General features: G+C 42.3%; 2 protein-coding genes across 7 annotated transcripts in view; one reads left to right on the top strand and one right to left on the bottom strand.

Moving 5' to 3' along the window:
- Positions 1-12,392, top strand: part of MAP3K4 (mitogen-activated protein kinase kinase kinase 4) — a 68,274-nt gene extending 55,882 nt beyond the window's left edge. For all 4 annotated transcript variants that reach the window (XM_048299669.1, XM_048299668.1, XM_048299666.1 and 1 more), the window contains 6 exons: positions 1,409-1,525; positions 2,965-3,124; positions 9,738-9,860; positions 10,406-10,512; positions 10,719-10,898; positions 11,851-12,392. In XM_048299669.1, coding sequence (XP_048155626.1) covers positions 1,409-1,525; positions 2,965-3,124; positions 9,738-9,860; positions 10,406-10,512; positions 10,719-10,898; positions 11,851-11,871 — 708 coding nt within the window. In that variant the 3' untranslated portion in view covers positions 11,872-12,392. The remainder of the gene's footprint in view (positions 1-1,408; positions 1,526-2,964; positions 3,125-9,737; positions 9,861-10,405; positions 10,513-10,718; positions 10,899-11,850) is intronic.
- A 1,143-nt stretch (positions 12,393-13,535) lies between these two features.
- AGPAT4 (1-acylglycerol-3-phosphate O-acyltransferase 4) overlaps positions 13,536-18,270 on the bottom strand; it is an 84,111-nt gene continuing 79,376 nt past the window's right edge. For all 3 annotated transcript variants that reach the window (XM_048299672.1, XM_048299671.1, XM_048299670.1), the window contains one exon: positions 13,536-16,143. In XM_048299672.1, the coding sequence (XP_048155629.1) occupies positions 16,052-16,143 (92 nt within the window). In that variant the 3' untranslated portion in view covers positions 13,536-16,051. The remainder of the gene's footprint in view (positions 16,144-18,270) is intronic.

Genomic DNA, 18,270 nt, shown 5'->3' with positions numbered 1-18,270 from the left:
AAAGCAAGACTGGGCTTGTGCTTAACTTCTTGTACCATACTCGTTCCCTGACTAATACCAACACTTGAAATTTGCTGTTGTTACATTTTTTTCTCCTGATGAAATAAGATTTTTCCCCCCCTCCCATCAGTAGCACTCTGTTTCTGTAATTCAAAGTTGCTTTCTAGATGCAGGTGCTGTTTACAGATTAGCATATGTGTGCTCTTTAGCAGAAGCTGAAGTAAGCTCATAAATAGATCCTGTTTGACAGATGTTTGTTTCACTAGGCTTGAATGCAAACTACTTGCAACTTCCAAATAAAAGGCCTTTCTGGATTTCTTTAAGAATGACTTGGGGGAAGATAGATTGATTTTTTAAAAAATTAGTTAAGAACACTGCATTCCCCTGCCCTTGCACCAAGATTTCTTCACACTGTGTTACCTCAACCACAGTGTCATTAAAATGACTTCAAATTATGGTGGTCAGGCTTACTACAAATACACAGTATTGCAACTATGCATTAGGGAATATGTAAAATACTTAAATATCATTGTCACCTTTTTTAATCTTCATGTATTTAATTTTACCACTGTTTGAATACAAACTGTATCCTGGAATTGTTACACAGAACATAACAGTCATAACTTCCTAGCAACTGAAGGCAAAATATGTGCATTTATTTCTTTAGCAGTTGTCCTGCACTCAAATAATGAAGCTTCTACTTTCTAACAATATGATAAAAGTAGCATCTTCCATAACTTGCTATTCATCTTGCTTATCTTTGTGTGGTTAGAAGCTTTAAATCAGTTTTTCAGAACACCGATAATGTTTTTCCTCATTGAACAGTCCATCACAGCATATTGTAGGAGAAGTAATGAAAACCTGTTTCTTTCGTCAAAACCTTTGATTGTATTTGTTCCATGCCACACCTTTTCCTTGCAGCTGCCTTGTTCTCAGTGAAAAAACCCCTCAAAGAGATCCCTTAGACTCTCAGGTGATGAAGTACCTGGCAAATAGTCTTTGTTGAATGATAGCTCTCTCTGACATTGCTTTTAGATTCTCTTGTATTGTGTCTGTCTACCACACTTAAGCTAGAAGGCAAGCACAGAAGAGATAGATATTTGTGCACACGTGTATATTACAGTTAAGTAACAGCATTTTGCTCTTACAAAGTTTATAAATCATCATAGTTGTAGGTAATTTTCCAGAAATAGCTTAATGTGCTTTATTTGTTTCAGTTTGGATGAAACAAACCATCAGAGGATGGAGAGGGGTATTCTGGAGCTTTGTGTGATGATGCTATTTAACAACAGCAACAACAATACAAAAAGAGCTTTTTGTTGTGTTTGAGTTCAGGATGGGTTGTTTGCTTTTTTTGTTCGTTATTAATTTGAAATATCAGCAAAATAATGACAAATCTTTCTTGCAGATAAGATTTCAACCTAATGATCACAAAACCATCAAAGAAACAGCTGATGAACTGAAGATTTTTGAAGGCATCAAACACCCTAATCTGGTTCGTTATTTTGGTGTGGAGCTCCACAGGGTAAGAAAACATAAATTATTGGGGCTTTTTTATAAGGCAAAGAGAAAATTTTAAGAAGCTTTGCATTATTGGAGGTTTTTACATGAGAACATTTTAGTTAATCTTGTCTGGTTATCTCTGTGAATAGCAGTGTGTCTTTTTTCCTCTGGATATTGAGGTCTCTGAAACATAATTTGGACTTTTTGGAACTGGTACATAAACAGAGAAGGCTTAAAATAAGTGAATAGAGTGAGTAATGCTGGAACTATTCTATGCTGCTACTCTGTTGAACTGGTCTAAAAGCAAGTTATATCATATATGGTATGGTAACTTCTGTATGTAGATGAAGACTAGACAGGCTAAAACCTGTCCCTGTTAGCAGCAAAGGTTGTACTTGTATCATGTTGATTCCTGGAAAAATTTTGTGCTGGCATTTAAATCTTGATGCCAGACAAGTACTGGAATTCAGCTAGCATCTCTTCAGAAGGAAAAAGCAAGTTTTCTTCCTTCAGCAGCAGAACTAATGAAATGTATTTTTCTATGGACTTGGATTCCAGAGTTGTGTGCTGAGATAGCCAGCTTTCTATTACTCTCTGCTTCCCACAAGCTCTTCCCACTTGTGAGTCTCAAGTCCTGATGTCTTGCTGGAAAGTGCTGCTTGGATTTGACTGATTTGCTCAATATGGAATAAGTTGTTTGGTGACCCATTGCTGGTTTAGAAGGGGACATAGGCTGCTTTCTGCATTTCTCTACTTGGAGACACAAATTTGGGTGTCTGTGCCACTGGGTCATGGATTTCTCGGACTAGTTTCTAAGAACCTTGTGTCTTTGCCATCTTTTTATATTAATTCAGTCTGGCTGAAATCAGCTGGGCTTGAAGACAGAGTGGGAGCAGAAACCTAATTTTTCCTTAAAGTGAGTTAGAGTTGGCATGGTTGTTCAAGCCACAGCAAAGAACAAAAAACTTGCCCATCCCAAGTTATCAACACATGATACTGCAGGAAGTGGCACAGAGAGAGGGGATAAAAAACAAGCCCAAACCATCATTTTGTGCCTTTTTTTCCCCTCCTCTAAATAAGCAAAAAATCTGTTTACATTTCTGTGTAATATGCCTGCAAGATCTCTGAAGTGTCTTTTGGTTGATGCCAAAGCACTGTATTTTTATACCACCAAGTAGTATCAGTTATGTATAAATGATGCAGATAGATAGGCATGTAGCAGAGCATTTCCTAACTGTGCAATAGAATATGTTAGGTTGCAGCATGCTAGAGAGAATAGAGTTCTGAGGAGATGATTTATTAGATATTCTATGGTAAGTGATACTTTCATGAAGACATTACATGATACCTTTATTACTCATTTCATGAACAATGAAGCATGTAAGGAAAACTATATCTTAATTCAGTGTTTAAAGTATAAAAAATGACACCCAATGAAATCTGGTTTGGTTTCCACAACAGGAAGAAATGTACATCTTCATGGAGTACTGTGATGAGGGCACTCTGGAGGAGGTATCAAAACTGGGCCTTCAGGAGCATGTCATTAGGCTCTACTCAAAGCAGATCACGATTGCTATCAATGTACTACATGAACATGGTATTGTTCATCGAGACATTAAAGGTAATGTTAACGAAAAAGGTCATGTTGTTGTTTCAGTGTGGTAGATGAGAGCAGGGGGAAGGATGGGGGGGATGTATTTGCATATTTAGTGTGCATTATCTATGCAGCCATTATTTGTATAAAGCCTTCCATTAACTTTTCAGTTTACAAGTTATTGGCTAGTTTCATGCTTTTTCTTTTAAGTGTAGATCGTAAAAATACACTCACAATTGTCATTTCAAACTCATAAATTTTGCCCATGATTTATATAGTTTTTTTAGAGGTTGTTAAGATTACTGGGGTTTTATCTAAACTCAATTATTAGTCCTTGCATTTTTAGTAATAATGTACTGAGTTATGTAATACTGTTTTCCTTCTTGTCTGTGCAAACAAGTGGTGTTTTCTGGAGCTGACAGGCAGTGTACAGTGCTAGAGTTGTGCATCAGAACTTTTCCTTGTGATTCCATTTTCCTGAAGAGTTTTAGATTTCGGATGAATGGCTGATTAAACTTAGTAACAAAACCATTGTTAAAAGAACTTATTTTAGGATATCCCTTTATCTAGTGTTTTTTTTCCATACATATATCTTCTCATGCCTGGCTGTCAGCATTTGCTTACATAATTAGCAGACTGAAACTACAGTAACCAAAGGGGGGTTGGGTTTGGCTTTTAAGATATCCAGTGTCAGTCCTCATTTCAGGTTCATTTTTCTTTTTCTGCGCCTTCCAACAACATCCTCCATGCCTGGTTATCTTGGTTTTGTTAGTGTGGCATATTTGGCTCACCGATGGCAGGAAACATAGGTGAAGGTAGGGGAAGCAATGCTCACAATATGCCCTGTGAATGCTCATTTTGTGACAAGGCAGTGCAACCCAACGATGCTGGGTTTCTATGTCCCTCTTGCTCACAGGGTTTTGAATCACCGCAGCAGTGTAGGAGGTTCCCAGTTGCTCTTGGTCCTTTGGCCTCGTGCTTCTCATTTGGGAAAAGAACTATCTACGATCCAGAGGCCTTCCACCCAGGTAGGCCACTCTTGAGTCAGTTTTGGCTTTTTTTTTTCCTAGAAACACTTTCCCTCACTCCCATTCCCCAGCAATCTTACCTTTTCTGGTTCTCCTTCCTCACCAAAGGTTTCTCTCCAGTTGTGGATTTCCCTTTGTGTTTTTCACAGTTCTCTCCTTGCCCTTTTCTTGATCATTCCTTGTCCAGGTTCTGCTTAGCTGGATTATGCTCTCCTGGAAGCTCGTTGTGATCAAAATCCAAGGCTGGCTGACAGGGATTTCTTTTGTGCTGCTCAGTGTCATTGCTGATATCTGGATATGTTTCCAAATAGGTCTTCTGCTCTTCAGGGAAATGCATGGAGTGAGAAAAGCTGTTTAACAGAACTGTAACATTGTGTTATCTGAGGGCATTTCTGTCACAACAGGTTCCTTACTTCAAATGTTGGGGTGTTTCTTGAGAGTAACAGAGGGTCACTGCAGGCACATCTGTGTATAGACCTTCCTGAAACTCCATGACAGAATATAAAGACAGACCACAGAGGTTATATTTATAAAGGTTACCTGATGCATTGCATTCACTGCAATTTTGCTCATTGACTTCTTTTATGCTAACATTGCATCCCTAAGTTTTCAGGCTAACAGCAGTAAAGAACACTCTAATTTTAATTTTATCTCTCATGTAGATTGGTACTCTTATTTTTCTGATAGGGAAAAATGACATTCAGACTGTTAAAACTGCTTTCCTATGAAAACCTCGCTGTCAGATCATACTAGATCTCTCAGGGCCAGTTTGCTGAACATCACTGTGGATCTATTTCTTTTAGCAGCAGATAAGCAAATCTTATAACGATTGTTTATCTGTATCCTGGAAGACACCTGTACTCGGTGTCTTCAAGTACCTTGTGCCCAAAAACAGACTTTTGGTTAACAGTGTTCCCTTGTCCCACTGTTGTCTTTCAGATGCTATTATGGCATCCAGCTCTATGAGGGTAAAAGACAAAGCAAGATGCAGCTGCCAAAAATGTTTTTCAGCCTGTGGTGGTGAGGGCAGATGGAGGGTTGTGTTGGCTGGTTGTTATATTTGGCTGCACTGCTTTTGCTTAGTCTGCGTCATTTTGAAAAGTAGGTGGTGCAGGTATGTAGCACGAGATAGTCTCTTGTGAGACTCTTTTAATTTCTCTTCTGGGTATTGAATTTTAATTCCTGTGGCTAAGCCCAGTTTTCTTGGTTAGAATTATTTAACTTTTTGTAAGGAAGCTGTTCTGGTCAGTGATGGAGAATGATGGAATATTTAATGCTAGAGGGAACCTGTGGACATCTCTGAGCCGTCTGTCCTAAACAGGGCCAGCCTCAGTATCAGATCCAGTGTCAAATTAGATCAGATTGCTCAAGACATTGTTGAGGTGAGATATACATGTATCTCCAGGGATGGAGAGGCCCTATTCCAATGACTGACCTATCCCCACTGTGAAAAGCTTTTTCCTGATAGCTCCCTGGAATCTGCAGAGCTTGCTGTTGTGTCCATTGCTGCATAACCATTTCACAGCGTGCTTTTGAGGGAAAAGTCTGTTTCCACAGTCTTGCTATCCTCCCATTACACAGCTGAAAACAGCAGTAAGTCCCCCCCACTCCCCCGAGCATCCCTTCTTCAAGCGGAACAAACCCATCTTGCAGCCTTTCCTTGTAGGTCGGGTGCAGCCCTCTGAACATCTTGGTGCTGCTCTCCTGGGTTTGCTTCAGTGTGTCATTGTCTCTCTTGTGCTGGAGAGCCTAAAAACAAGAGACAGCACTCAAAGTGTGGTCTCACAAGTGCTGAATTGAGAGGAATTAAATCAATGAGGCCTGATGGGTTCTCTTCAGGAGAGGGCATGCTCCTGAAGAGTGCTTGGATGAATACAGAAAATGAAAGGATTGTATCTGAAGCTTTAGTAATTCAAAAACCTGTGAATGAGATGCTCCATACGAAAAAGTATTCATCAAGCTGCTACTGTATTATTGTCTTCTTGTTAACCTTGTTGTTAGCTCAAAACTTCTGCCATCCTGCCTTCCTGATGAGCACAAAGGAAGGAAGGTCGTTCAGCAAGAGATGGAAAACTCTGCAACAGGAGACTGTGGGCATGTGCCATGGCTCTCTAAGAGACTGAGAAAAAGAGTATGTGAAAGCTGATTTTCTCATCCAAGAGTAGCATTTGGCCTGCTTGTTTCTTGAATTAATTTGGCTGTTGCACTGCTTAAGCACTGGCTGTGGAATGTCTGAGCTGCCTCTTCTTCTGGAATTACAGCACAGCCTTTAGTGGGGCTTTTGGTGCTGCTCCATGGACCCATAGAATTTCCACCAAAACATCTGGACTATCATGCTAGTGCAGTTTTCACAGTTCTTACTATGGGGCTGATTTGGTAGAGGTACAGGGTGTGAAACTTGAGTTTAAATGCTTTAGGTTTTGGCTACCCTAGCAGGAGTGTGGCTTTTACTTGCTCTTTGCTGTGTGCCCAGGAGGACCTGTGGTGTCACAGCAGGAGGGCTGTGCACAGCTGGGCAACCTCCTGCCTCTGCCCAGTGCATGCAGTGACAATGCTTCAGACAGTGTATGTGTAAGGGGAGAAAAGGAACAGATGGCGGGGTGGTCCCTTTCTGCTGTTGTACTCATGGTCTTTGGTTTTATTTTGCCTATTAACCATGCAGATATGTAGGTATTCTGTTACACTCCCAGCAGTGTTAACTGTCAAAGGTAAAAAGCATCGGGCATCTTCAAAGTACTGCCCTCTTGTCTGCTCCTCTTACACGGGTCCTGCTGGATTCTGTGCAGGTGTCATTTAACAAGGAGACCCTTTTTAAAGACTCCTTCTGCAATCTGGTCTTGGTTTCTGAACAAGCAGTTTACAAAACAGGCTCCAGCAACAGCACATCCATGGAAGCTGACAGAAAGTGTCTGCAACATGAGTCTTCAAATGCTGTCTCTGTCTTCTTGGTGAAACTTTGGTTCAGTGCTTTATTCCCTTTGACAGTTCCAAGTGCTTTCAGGAAAAGGGCTTGCAGGAGCTTTCATGGTAACACTTAGGCTAAATTGTCATTACTTTTTATTAAAAGGGACAAACTCTAGTTGAAAAGGCCTTGGAAGAAGGTTCTGAACTGTACTAAACTAAAATATCCCAGTAGCCTAAACTCAGTCAGAAGAGAGATTGTTGCACTTCAGCACTGCCAGGCTCCATCCACTGTAGTAGTTGAAAACCACTTTGTAGCCTTTTGTGAAATTTTCATGTTGCTTTCTTGAGGAATGGAAATACCAGTTTCCAAAACATCCTTGAAAAAGTGTTTGCTAGTGAGGACTGTTTTTCCTAAGCTCTTTGTGGAGGCTAAGTACGCCTACTTCATATCTGACAAGCAACTGCTTGAAACTGTTAGAAAAGCAGTTGACAGTAATTCAAAGGAAAAAGAAGCTGTCACTCTCCTAATGCATTGCCCATACTTAGTGTCCCATCAAACAGCCGTCTTGTAGTGCTTTGTGTCTTTCTGGATCCTCCTTCATTCAGGAAGCTGAGGGATGGTCTACCCATCTCCATTAAACACACCTGTTCAGGGTGACTGTGAACATAGGTCCCACTGATGGCAAACTGCAGAATCCAGTGAAAGAATTCTGGAGTATGTGCAAGCATCTGAATGCCAGAAGTGGAAAACCACTGGACACAATGTACAGAAGAGTTGTATTCCCTGGACATTAATTCTTTCAGGACTTGTAAAAGCTACAGTAACTAAAGGTTGGAATTTAATTCTGTTAATAATTTTGGTCACCCATTAATTGCAGTTCTGTGTAATACCTCTTGGACTAAATAGTTACCAACTATTGTCAGAGTAGTCAGAGAGTCCTTTGAGAAACGGGCAGGGTTTTGGCATCATTGACCTGCACTGCCTTTTTTTGACTTGAGCTTTTTGAGGCTTCTTTGTATTCTCTGTGAATATCTTGGGGATGCCCAACCAAGTGAATGGGAAAACATTAACCAAGACAACACAAAGGAGGAGCAGCCAAGAATTTCTGCACTGCTCAAGATGGAACACAAGTGAGAAACTGTAGAAGGTTCTATTGAGATGAGCCATTTTTGAATGAATCTTTCGTGTGACATGGGCAGATGCTATGTGTAGTGAAATCCTCAATATCTGCCTGCTCCTAGAGTAGGTGAGTAGTTTTGTTTTGTGCATACCATCCATCTTTCCTCCAGAAAGATCACAGCTGAAGCTCTATTTCTGCCAGCTGATACTTGCAACCTACTTGTGCTTTCATTGTCATACTTGTAGAATCCAGAATGTGGCCTGACATAAGGAGCTCCTTCTGTTCTACCTGTTTGCTGTTGCTGTCAACATGAGTATTTTGGCAGGATGTTGAATGAAAGAAAACCACAGGTTGTCAAAACCACTTGGCTTATTTTGCACTGTTGTGTTGAGCAACTGACTTGAAGCCATTTGCAGATTTCCCTTGGAGATTTTGTAACTATGCTAGGGAAGTTTGTTCTAGTGCAAGCTGCCAGTATAGCCAGTTATTTTAATGGTAGTCCTCCTCCAAAAATTACTCAGGAAGTAAAGTGCAATGGAGTAGGCACTTGGTAGTATGTGTAATAAAAGGCTCTAAGCTCTGTTTTGCAAGTCAGCTGTGACCACAGAGTCACTAAGGTTGGAAGACCTCCAAGATCAAGTCCAGCCTTTGACTGACCACCACCATGTCAAACAACTAAACCATGGCACTGAGTGCCATGCCCAGTTTATCTTGAATACTTCCAGGGGCAGTGACTCCACCACCTCCCTGGGCAGCCTGGTTCAATGCCTGACCATCCTTTCAGTGAAGAAATTCCTCCTGATGTCCAACCTGAACCTCCCCTGGGATAGCTTGAGGCCATTTCCTCTTCTCGTGTTGCTGGTTGCCTGAGAGAAGAGACCAACCCCCACCTGGCTACATCCTCCTTTCAGGCAGCTGTAGAGAGTGACAAGGTCTCCTCTGAGCCTCCTCTTCTACAGGCTAAACACTCCCAGCTTCCTCAGCTGCTCCTCACAGGACTTGTGCTCCAGACCCTTCACCAGCCTTGTTTCCCTTCTCTGGACTTGCTCCTTCTTGTAGTGAGGGGCCCAGAGCTGGGGACACAACTTGAGGTGCAGCCTTACGAGAGCTGAGTACAGGAGGATGATCCCTTCCCTCATCATGCTGGCCACACTGTTTTTATTGACAAGCACGGTATCATCTGTCTTGAAGAGATCCTAGTGGGGGGCACACAGCAATGGCCTCTGCCAGGAAGCAGTTTCTTCCTGATTCAATGCTCACAAGGAGAAGCACTGGAATTCCTGAAGCAGTAATTTCTTGTAACGAGCTTGTATGGAAAGCTGTTTAATTTGCCTGCCACACTGCTTTTTTTTGGGTGTTTTTTTGGTTTTTTTAACACTTGTCAACTTCCAGTACACTTCATGTTAGCACAAACCCACCAGAACATCTTTAATGCTGTCATATTCCACACTTAATTCACAGGTAAAGATCTTAAGTGTGAATTCAGCTATTACCTACTGCAACTTCCAAGGCTATATTGAGACTCCCTCATTGCTCAATTCAGCTCTGGCTTAAACAAGTGTTACTGTGTTTCCTTGTGTTTCCTAGGAGCCAACATCTTTCTTACATCATCTGGACTGATTAAACTAGGAGACTTTGGCTGCTCAGTGAAGTTGAAGAACAATACCCAGACAATGCCTGGAGAAGTGAACAGTACCTTGGGGACTGCAGGTAAGGAAGCTTGTGCTAGGCAGGTACTTGTCTAGTTACCATAAAAGAAGATACTTCTGCCAGAAGACTGGGCTGGAGTAAAACCATCTGTTTCAGGGAAACTTGACTTTACCTTAGCTAGTTTTGTGCTTTACATCCAGAAGCCAAAACAATCAGTGAATGATATAATGTGAAAGATAAAATTGTATTTGTCTGTAACTATAGAGATGCTGGGGCATGTGTTTTCTGGGGTTGTATTTTTCTCTGCAGCCTTACTGAAACAGTACTCTTTTCACAACAGCTGCTCAATCAATTTTCATAAAATGGCAGTAACTGAGAGTATGTACTGTAACAGCATTTTCGCCATCCCTTTTCAAACTGAAAGACAGTTGTGCTGAAAACAGGGCAAAGAACAAGAAACCAGCAAATGGCAAAACTTAGCGAGAAAACCTGCGTAGTAATTCATGGGGTATTTTAAAAAGCATTTGGTGTACCCAGTCAGTCACTTGATGTGTACTGTTCCTTCTGCTGTATGAACTGATGGCATAATATATGTTGTTTCAAAGCGTACATGGCTCCAGAGGTAATCACTAGAGCTAAAGGAGAAGGGCACGGACGTGCAGCAGACATCTGGAGCCTGGGCTGTGTTGTCATAGAGATGGTCACCGGCAAGGTAGGGATGTTTCATGTACTGATGAAATGCAAACTGTTCTCAGCAGTTTTTCTGCACATTCTGGTCCCACTCTCAGCAATTTGTCACACTAAAGTCTACAAAGACTGGGATGGTTTTTCATTTCCTGGAGTACAGACATACATGCTCTAGTGGGTAGAAAGTTGCTCACTAAAGCTTGCACTTAGCAATGCTGTTAACTGTTGCAGAGGCCTTGGCACGAATATGAGCACAACTTCCAGATCATGTATAAAGTGGGGATGGGTCATAAACCTCCTATTCCTGACAAAGTGAGCCCAGAAGGGAAAGACTTCCTTTGCCACTGCCTGGAAAGTGACCCAAAGATGAGGTGGACGGCCAGCCAGCTTCTCGATCATCCTTTTGTCAAGGTTTGTCTGATGACTTTGGCTACAAAAACTGCAGATGGGAACTGGGAACAGCTTTTAGTCAGCTTCTCTGTTTTCAGTGATGCCACAGGGCTTGGTACCATGGTGAGGGGCTGCTAGCAAGTTGATGCTGTCCAGGATACATGGATTGGCAACTTTCCAGAAGCCCGTGTTGTTCTTAGAAAGCATTTGACTATAGGACCTGGTGTGCACCACACATTAAACTCTCACTGCTGTTTTGAAATGCATTATCTTTATGTTAAAAAGACAAGTCAGGCTTCAACTCAGTGGTAGCTAATTGGATCTGAAGGGCTCTGCAGCAAAAACTTCAGCAAGTGCAAATGCACAGGTTTTTAGAGATAAGGACCCCCTCCGTAAAAAGTGAAACCAGCACATGCTTGAGAACTCTTCCATTCTTCTGTGCAAGGGGCTGCTTTTCTTTTAAGCTCATACTTAAGGTTAAGGTCATGCTGAATGTCCTATCTGGCAGCTGGTGTAACAGTCTGCAGTTCTTCATGAACTGTGGTGTGATGCTTTACTTAACAACAGGCAAATATTCACAGCTACCAATTGAGCTGTATTAGTAACTTCTTTTTTTGGAGAAGTGGGAGCACAGTATGTTATTGAATTCTGTCCCATTTTCCAGCATAAAGTTGATCACTTCGGTGTTCTGGTTCAGTGGCAGTGTGTTTGGGATCATCACCCCCCCCCCTCAGCAGTGCAGCTGTAGCAGATCCCATCCGTCACGGAGGTGGACACTGCTTTAGGCACCTGAACGATGCATGGTGACAGTGGGAATGTCGGTACTCCCATACAAACACTTGTAATGCATTATTGCGTAACAAGGGAGGAAAAAAAAGTTTCAAAGATGTGAAGGTGCTAAAGAGATTGATCATTTGTAATCTTGCTGCAGGAGGGAGATGGCTGAAGTAATTGCCTTTTGCTTCCTTCACAGGTTTGCACAGATGAAGAATGAAGTTACTCAGTCTCTGGCCTTTTCTATTCTGACAAGATTTGAATCACTACTGTATGTAATATTTACATAAAGACTGTGCTGAGAAACAGTATAAAAGTTGACCTTAACGAAGACTGCACAAGTGACGGTGTCACTTCCTCTGCTGCTCCTGTACATTTTACTCGGCACGTGTTGCTCACGTGGCGTGTCCGCAAGTTGGAAGAAGCTGCATGTTTCAGTGAAAGTGCCATTACTACTGTATATGGACCATACCCTTTTTGTTCCTTCTCCTGTTTCTCATTTGATTGAGAACTTGTAATGTTAATATGTAGTATTTTTGAACTTTCTAGGTTCAGAAAAATGCTGTAGTGTTATCAGGCGTTATGGACCTTGTTTTTAAATCTGTTTGAGTGCACTGACTGTGAACTTTTACTGGGGTTTTTGTTTATTTGTTTTTGGCAAGCTTCAGATTTGTTATGCACAAGGCTGATTAATGAAATTTAAAAAAAAAGGTTTTTCTCAATAAATGGTTTATTTTAGGAGATGTTGGTGAAGGGTTTTTCTTCCAAAAATAAATGTGGGGCTGTGTGGCTTTTTAAACTTTTTTGCAACATTGGGATAAGACTGCTAAGCTGACCTAACTGGAATAAGCTGCCCTTATATTGCAATAGTCAGTGTTGTGTCAAGTTTCAAGATCAGTAGTGTGAGATGCTTCTTACACAAGTGGTGAGAGAAGTAAGGTTCCCTTTCATCGCCCTCTCAGGAAAGAGAGTGATGGGCAATTTCTGACACTGCCTTTTATCTAAGGGATAACTTCCTTCTTGAATGTGTGCACTCTGAACAGGGAGTGCTCTGCATGGCCTTTCTGTCTTCTAGAAGAGAACTGTACAAGACGATTCTTGTGTTCTGTTTGGCAAAACCAAGAACCTACTTTGAAAACTGACTTCTGATCCTGGGCTTTCATTTCCCCACCACACCCCAGTTGTCATCAGCCCCAGACAAGGAAGAGAGATTAGCAGTGGTTAGCAATTGAAAGAAACAGCCTGCAATGCATGATCTTGTTGATTTTTTTTTTTTTTTTTTTTTAACTTGCTATTACAAACAGGTGACTTAAAACTGTTACTTGTAAACATTAATGCAAGCTTACATATTCCTGTTACAGCTTTAGACTTAAAATAGGTAACTTAAAACTTGCTTTTAATATTTGGTTTTATATTCTGGTGTCTTGTCATCTTAATCCACAAATCTTGATTAGTCACAGGTGTGGGGTGAGCTGTTCAGGAGGTACCACAAAATCTGACATTTCTAGAAAAATACGAGCCTTGCTGTGCATGTCACCTGTGCGTGTATTTAGGCTCTCAAAAAATATTATGCTGAATTCAAACACAGACTTTCCCTCCTTTTCAGTTCTCTGTTTTCAGTTCTGTGATAGGAGGGGAAGTGTGTTGTCATCCTCAGTAAAGGACTGTGAAAGTACCTGAGGTGAAAGTGTCCCCCCAGCCTGCTGTGTGCTTCACTTTGCAGTGCACCAGAAGTGTCTGAGTGATGTGTGTCCTCACTTGCCTTGCTTCAGGTGCCCTTGAACACAAACAGGAACTGTGGACAGCCTTTAGGAGTCAGGACAGAGGTAACAAATTGTTACAAGCGTGTTCTTTCCAACTAAAAGAAAACTCAGTCACTGCATATCAGCTTTTTATACGTTTATTTTTGTATAAACAAACATTAAGACTAATTTTTGTTAAGGCAGTTGTAGAACATACAGTTGCTTGTGGGGATGAGCGGCAAACACTGCTTCCTAATGATCTATGTCATTCCTTTAATACAGTGAACTGGACAAGTTTGGCAAGGACCATTAAGCTTTCTCTGTTTGTCCATGAGTGCTGGAGGGGCCTCAGTGGTGTGCCCGGACTTGCAGAAGTGCTTAGGAGGGTGGATCCAGGAGTGGCAGGTTTGGCCCTCAGCCTGTTCTAAGGGTTGGACCCAGGGAAATGGGTATGAAATAATCCCTGCACTCTTTCAGAAGTATTTACTGGTTTGGTACTTTCCTCTGGGAGAAGTGGCACTGCATGCAGGTGGAGGGGAAAGGACTAAGATTCATAAGGAATGCTTAATTTCTTCCTTGCTGCATGTTAAATCTGTGGCTCTTATGAAGGTAGAACAGCCATTGTCATTCCAGGAGTATGTATTTGCTGCTCAGAACTATTCACCCACCACCGTGAGAAAAGGCCACTGGACCTGCCAGGTAATGTTTACAGTAAAATGCTACCCTGGAGAGGCCTTTCCTTTCTCCCCTGCCACCCACTTTCAAACTGTTGGGTACAGTGTCCTCAGGTCTGGCTTGTTAATGTGCCTGATCATTACTACAGGATGTAATACTCAGTTTTTCACTGTTAGGAGTGTTACAGCAAATAGAGTGCAGGGCATGTACTATTATTAAATAGCATTGTAAATATTGCAGTATTTTCTACTCTTTGGCTCTATTTCATGTGTTTTCATGAACAGAAACATGGGCTCTGATGTAGTTTTTCCATCATACACCCTATTCCAGAAAGCTTCAGAGTGTAGGGAATGCATGTGTACACAAGATGTGTGAGGAAAAAAGCCCCCAAAACCAGTCTCTCACACTTCCCATGGTCTGTTCCTTCTTTCATGTTGTAAATTTTACTGCCTCCACTATCCATAAACTTATAGCTCCATGCTAAGAGCACTACTTCACCTGCTTTTTAGGTGTTGCCTATTAAAAGGGTGAGTTTCTAGATTATCTGATGTACTGAATAGCAAATACATATTCATGGAATGATTCAAACTGTTGTATTAGCCTGTTTCTTCCAGCCTCAGTTTTATTATATGACAAGAGAAACGTCTTTATACCAGCTGCTAGAATAAGACTGCTCACTTCCTTCACTAGAGACTGTCACGGTTTAGTCCTGTGCCTAGTGAAAATGGACTGTCTGTGAAAGTGCCAGTCACAACCTCCATTACTCAGAGTCAGGATCTATCAACTTTAAAAAACTGGGATTTTTTTCCAATCATAATTGCTGTTAGTTAATGTGCCCTCTTTTCCTTTTTTCCTGCTTTAAACAAGTTCTTTCTAGTAACCTGCAGATCCTTAACTCTAGAGGTTTAAAAACAAGAGGCAGCTGCCCTGAAATCAGTACTGGGAATGTCACAGCAACCCCACCTTGCTCAGAGCTTGATTCTAATTTTATTTAATTCAGACGGGTGTCAAATCAAGTTAAGACATAAAATGAGCTATACCCACTGTCCTAGGTCTCCCTCCTAGTTCCCCTCTCCTCCCCTGAAGAAAATAATTTACTATTACTTAGGCTGACTGTTATGAGGCACCAAGTAAACTAATTTATCAGAAAAGACAGACAAGCAGGTTAATTAGGATCACAACAGTATGGGTGTGGGGCATACATTTTAATGCACATGTTGCATTTTTTCACTACACCATGCCCAGTTATTTTCTTTCCACAATTGTTAGGATGGCCTGGAATTTTAAGTAGCATTTAAAGCCTTGGATGTATGGCCTCGGGAAAGAGATGGCAGTGGGTAACTTAGCTCTGCTCAGGCCACAAGGCCAAATTCTGATCCAGGTTATGCTACTGCCAGGCTCTGCTGCCTGGATGTGCAGGGTCTGGCTGAAGTTTTGAAGGGCCCATGTAGTGCACACTGTGGGAATAAGTTCTGGATGTACAAAAACTCTACTGTAGTTCTGCCAATTCAGCAGAGCTGCTTCAGTCCAATACTGCTATAACCAAGCACAGCATCCTGCTGTACTGTATTTAAACACTGACAGATTATGGTTGTTAAACTGTGTGATCTACACAACTATCAAGTTTAATCATCTTGTAACAGTCTTCTGACATTAAAGCCTGCACCTCTGGTTAGTTTCCAGGTAGAGTCTCTTCATACAAGCACGCTGGAATTTATTTTTTTTTCTTCAAAACCTAAGACACTTCATAGGAAAACAAACCAACCACACATGTGCAAACCTGTTGTTGAGGGTAGATGCAGGAGTGCATCTTTCCAGCACATCATCCAGCCCAAACCCCCAGAGAAAAACAACAGGAGCACAAATTCAGATATGCACAGCAATTACTCATCCTCTGATCTCACTTGAAGGACCATGATCTGCACTTAAGAGTTTTCAGCAGTTGCATTTGTTCTCTTTGGATTGAAGCAGTCTCTGGAGATGCTACTTTTGTTTCTGTTTGTTGTCGTTGTTGCCATAGGTGGAGCCCTTGTTAATTTCTGTAACCCCGATCATCCATCTGACACCAACAGAAGCTGCAAAACAAACACAGTTAAAGCTGCTTGAGGCAAGGCCTGAAGATCTGTCCTGGTTGTAGCATCATGAAAGAGACCTTGGATCAAAGGTGCATTTGATGCTCCCGCACCTCCACATCAGTTTATTGGCCTGTGGCATCTCATGAAGGAAGAGCCTCAGGCTGGACACGTCTGCTCCCATCAGCAGGGAAGAGGCTACAAGGAACCAGGATGGGTGTGAGAGGCACAGGGGTGCACAGCCCTGTGTGCCAGGGGAAGGGAATTCTGCTGGCTTTCAGCAGCCCCGTGGCTGGAAGAGCACAAGCGAGCGCAAGGGAACTTCAGGTTTTGATAAAAAAAGGTAAGTTGTGGCATTTGTTAATGACAGCTCATGAAAAAGGCCCTTACAAGAAACCAGGTTAATTTAAAAGACTTTCATAGATGATTCTGTGGTAATAATTCACCATGTGCAGGGATTATTTTATTTATTTATCTGTAGCACTTAAAGTGACTAAGTTAAATGCAACTTAACTCCTTCCCTCACACTTTTGGTTTTTTTGTAAAGGGGCTCAGCTGCCCAAAATCTATTACTCCTCAAGCTTCGGCTCAGCTACTGTACATACTCAGAACTGTCATGCTTCTTTCATGTCCGGAAGTCACAAACATCGTCCCTCTGCTCAGAATGCTTTCCAAAAAAAAGGAACCCAAACCAAACAAACCCAAGAAAGCCACAAACCTCCCCAAAGCCTCCAAATCCTACTGTCTTTCTGAGCGATGCTGGAAAGGCCCAGTAAGGTGAGGTGCTCTAAATGTCTCATTCTTATGGGTCTTTACTTCTTAAGATGAGCCTGGACAAACTCTCACCAGCCAAAGAACTCTTTATGGTTAAGTCAGTGCCAGATATCACCAAGAGAATCCAGAGGCTTCATCCCACTACCAGGCTTCCCTTCTGAACAGCAGGGGTGATCCAACCCCGTGTCCTGGCATTTGCTGCTCTTCAGCACTGGCAGGGGAGGGGGCTGCCAGCTGGCAAACAGCACTGCCCTGTGCTTGAGCAGCTGCTGCTTGGCACAACAACATCGGCCACAAAGAGCTGTCCCTACAGCCTCGAGCTGTGTAGGCTGACAGTAAATTGGCAGTTTTCAGAGTGCAAGTGGTAACTGGATACAGGGATGAGTTACACATGATGTGACAGCATGGCTGGACACTGGGAAGCTGGTCTACCCATGGGGCTGCCCTCAGGTCTTGTGGGTGCCAGGAAAGCAGGGCCCTCTCACAGGCAGAGCTGTGCAGTGAACAGCCCAGAAAGGGAGCAGGCTCTGAGGGCACTCACTGACACTCCACTGTCAGCCCATGAATAGAAACACACACCAGTGAGACAAGCAAAGGGCTTCACTCTCACAGACAGACAAGAAAGAATACCATTTCTGACATTTAACTGGCCCTGAGCTGGGGAACACAAGAAAAAGATCCAACATGTAGGCCGTAGGGATCATAACATAATAGTAAGCATGAGATCATTAAGATTTTAACCACAAGGGATAGAAACAGCATCTGCAGATGGACACAGAGCATAAATAAGAGCAGCTGTTACAGCAACCACACGCCATATTGGAGATTTCATCCAGTTCTAAGAATGCCACTGCCTGGACTCACAAACCAACTAGTTCAGCAGTTGAGATTTCTTCTTTTCTTCCTTTGCTCCCTGGCAGAAGCTGCCACTGCCTTCTGTCCCCGTTTCACCCTGTAGCCCTCAGCACCCTGGGGGAGGTGGGGTGCAAGGAGAAGAGGACTAATGTTTGCCAAGGTTGTGGAAGCAAAGTGGGGTAAGGCTGGGCTGCCTCACTGGCCTGTCCCTGCACTGCCTCCTCGCCACAACTCTCCTGGAGCCTCAGTGCAGACCCGAGTGATACCATTGCACTTCCTGAATGATACCATTCACTTATTGTTTTACACACAACTGTAGTAAGGGGAAATTTGGGGTTTTTACTTCAAGAAAGGGGAGAAAGGGAGATCAAGCAGTAACTAATCAGCAGTGTCTAACTTAATAGCTGTGAGGGTTTAAGTCCACCCTGAGAAGAGCATGAGAGAAGCTATTGGCTGAAGCATCCGTGCGCTGCTCCGTGGCAAACAGGTAACTGAGCTCCT

The sequence above is a fragment of the Corvus hawaiiensis genome, chromosome 3 (assembly GCF_020740725.1).
Source record: "Corvus hawaiiensis isolate bCorHaw1 chromosome 3, bCorHaw1.pri.cur, whole genome shotgun sequence".
NCBI lineage: Eukaryota > Metazoa > Chordata > Aves > Passeriformes > Corvidae > Corvus > Corvus hawaiiensis.
Note: the sequence above shows the minus strand (reverse complement) of the source record. Positions and strands in the feature narration are given on the sequence as shown.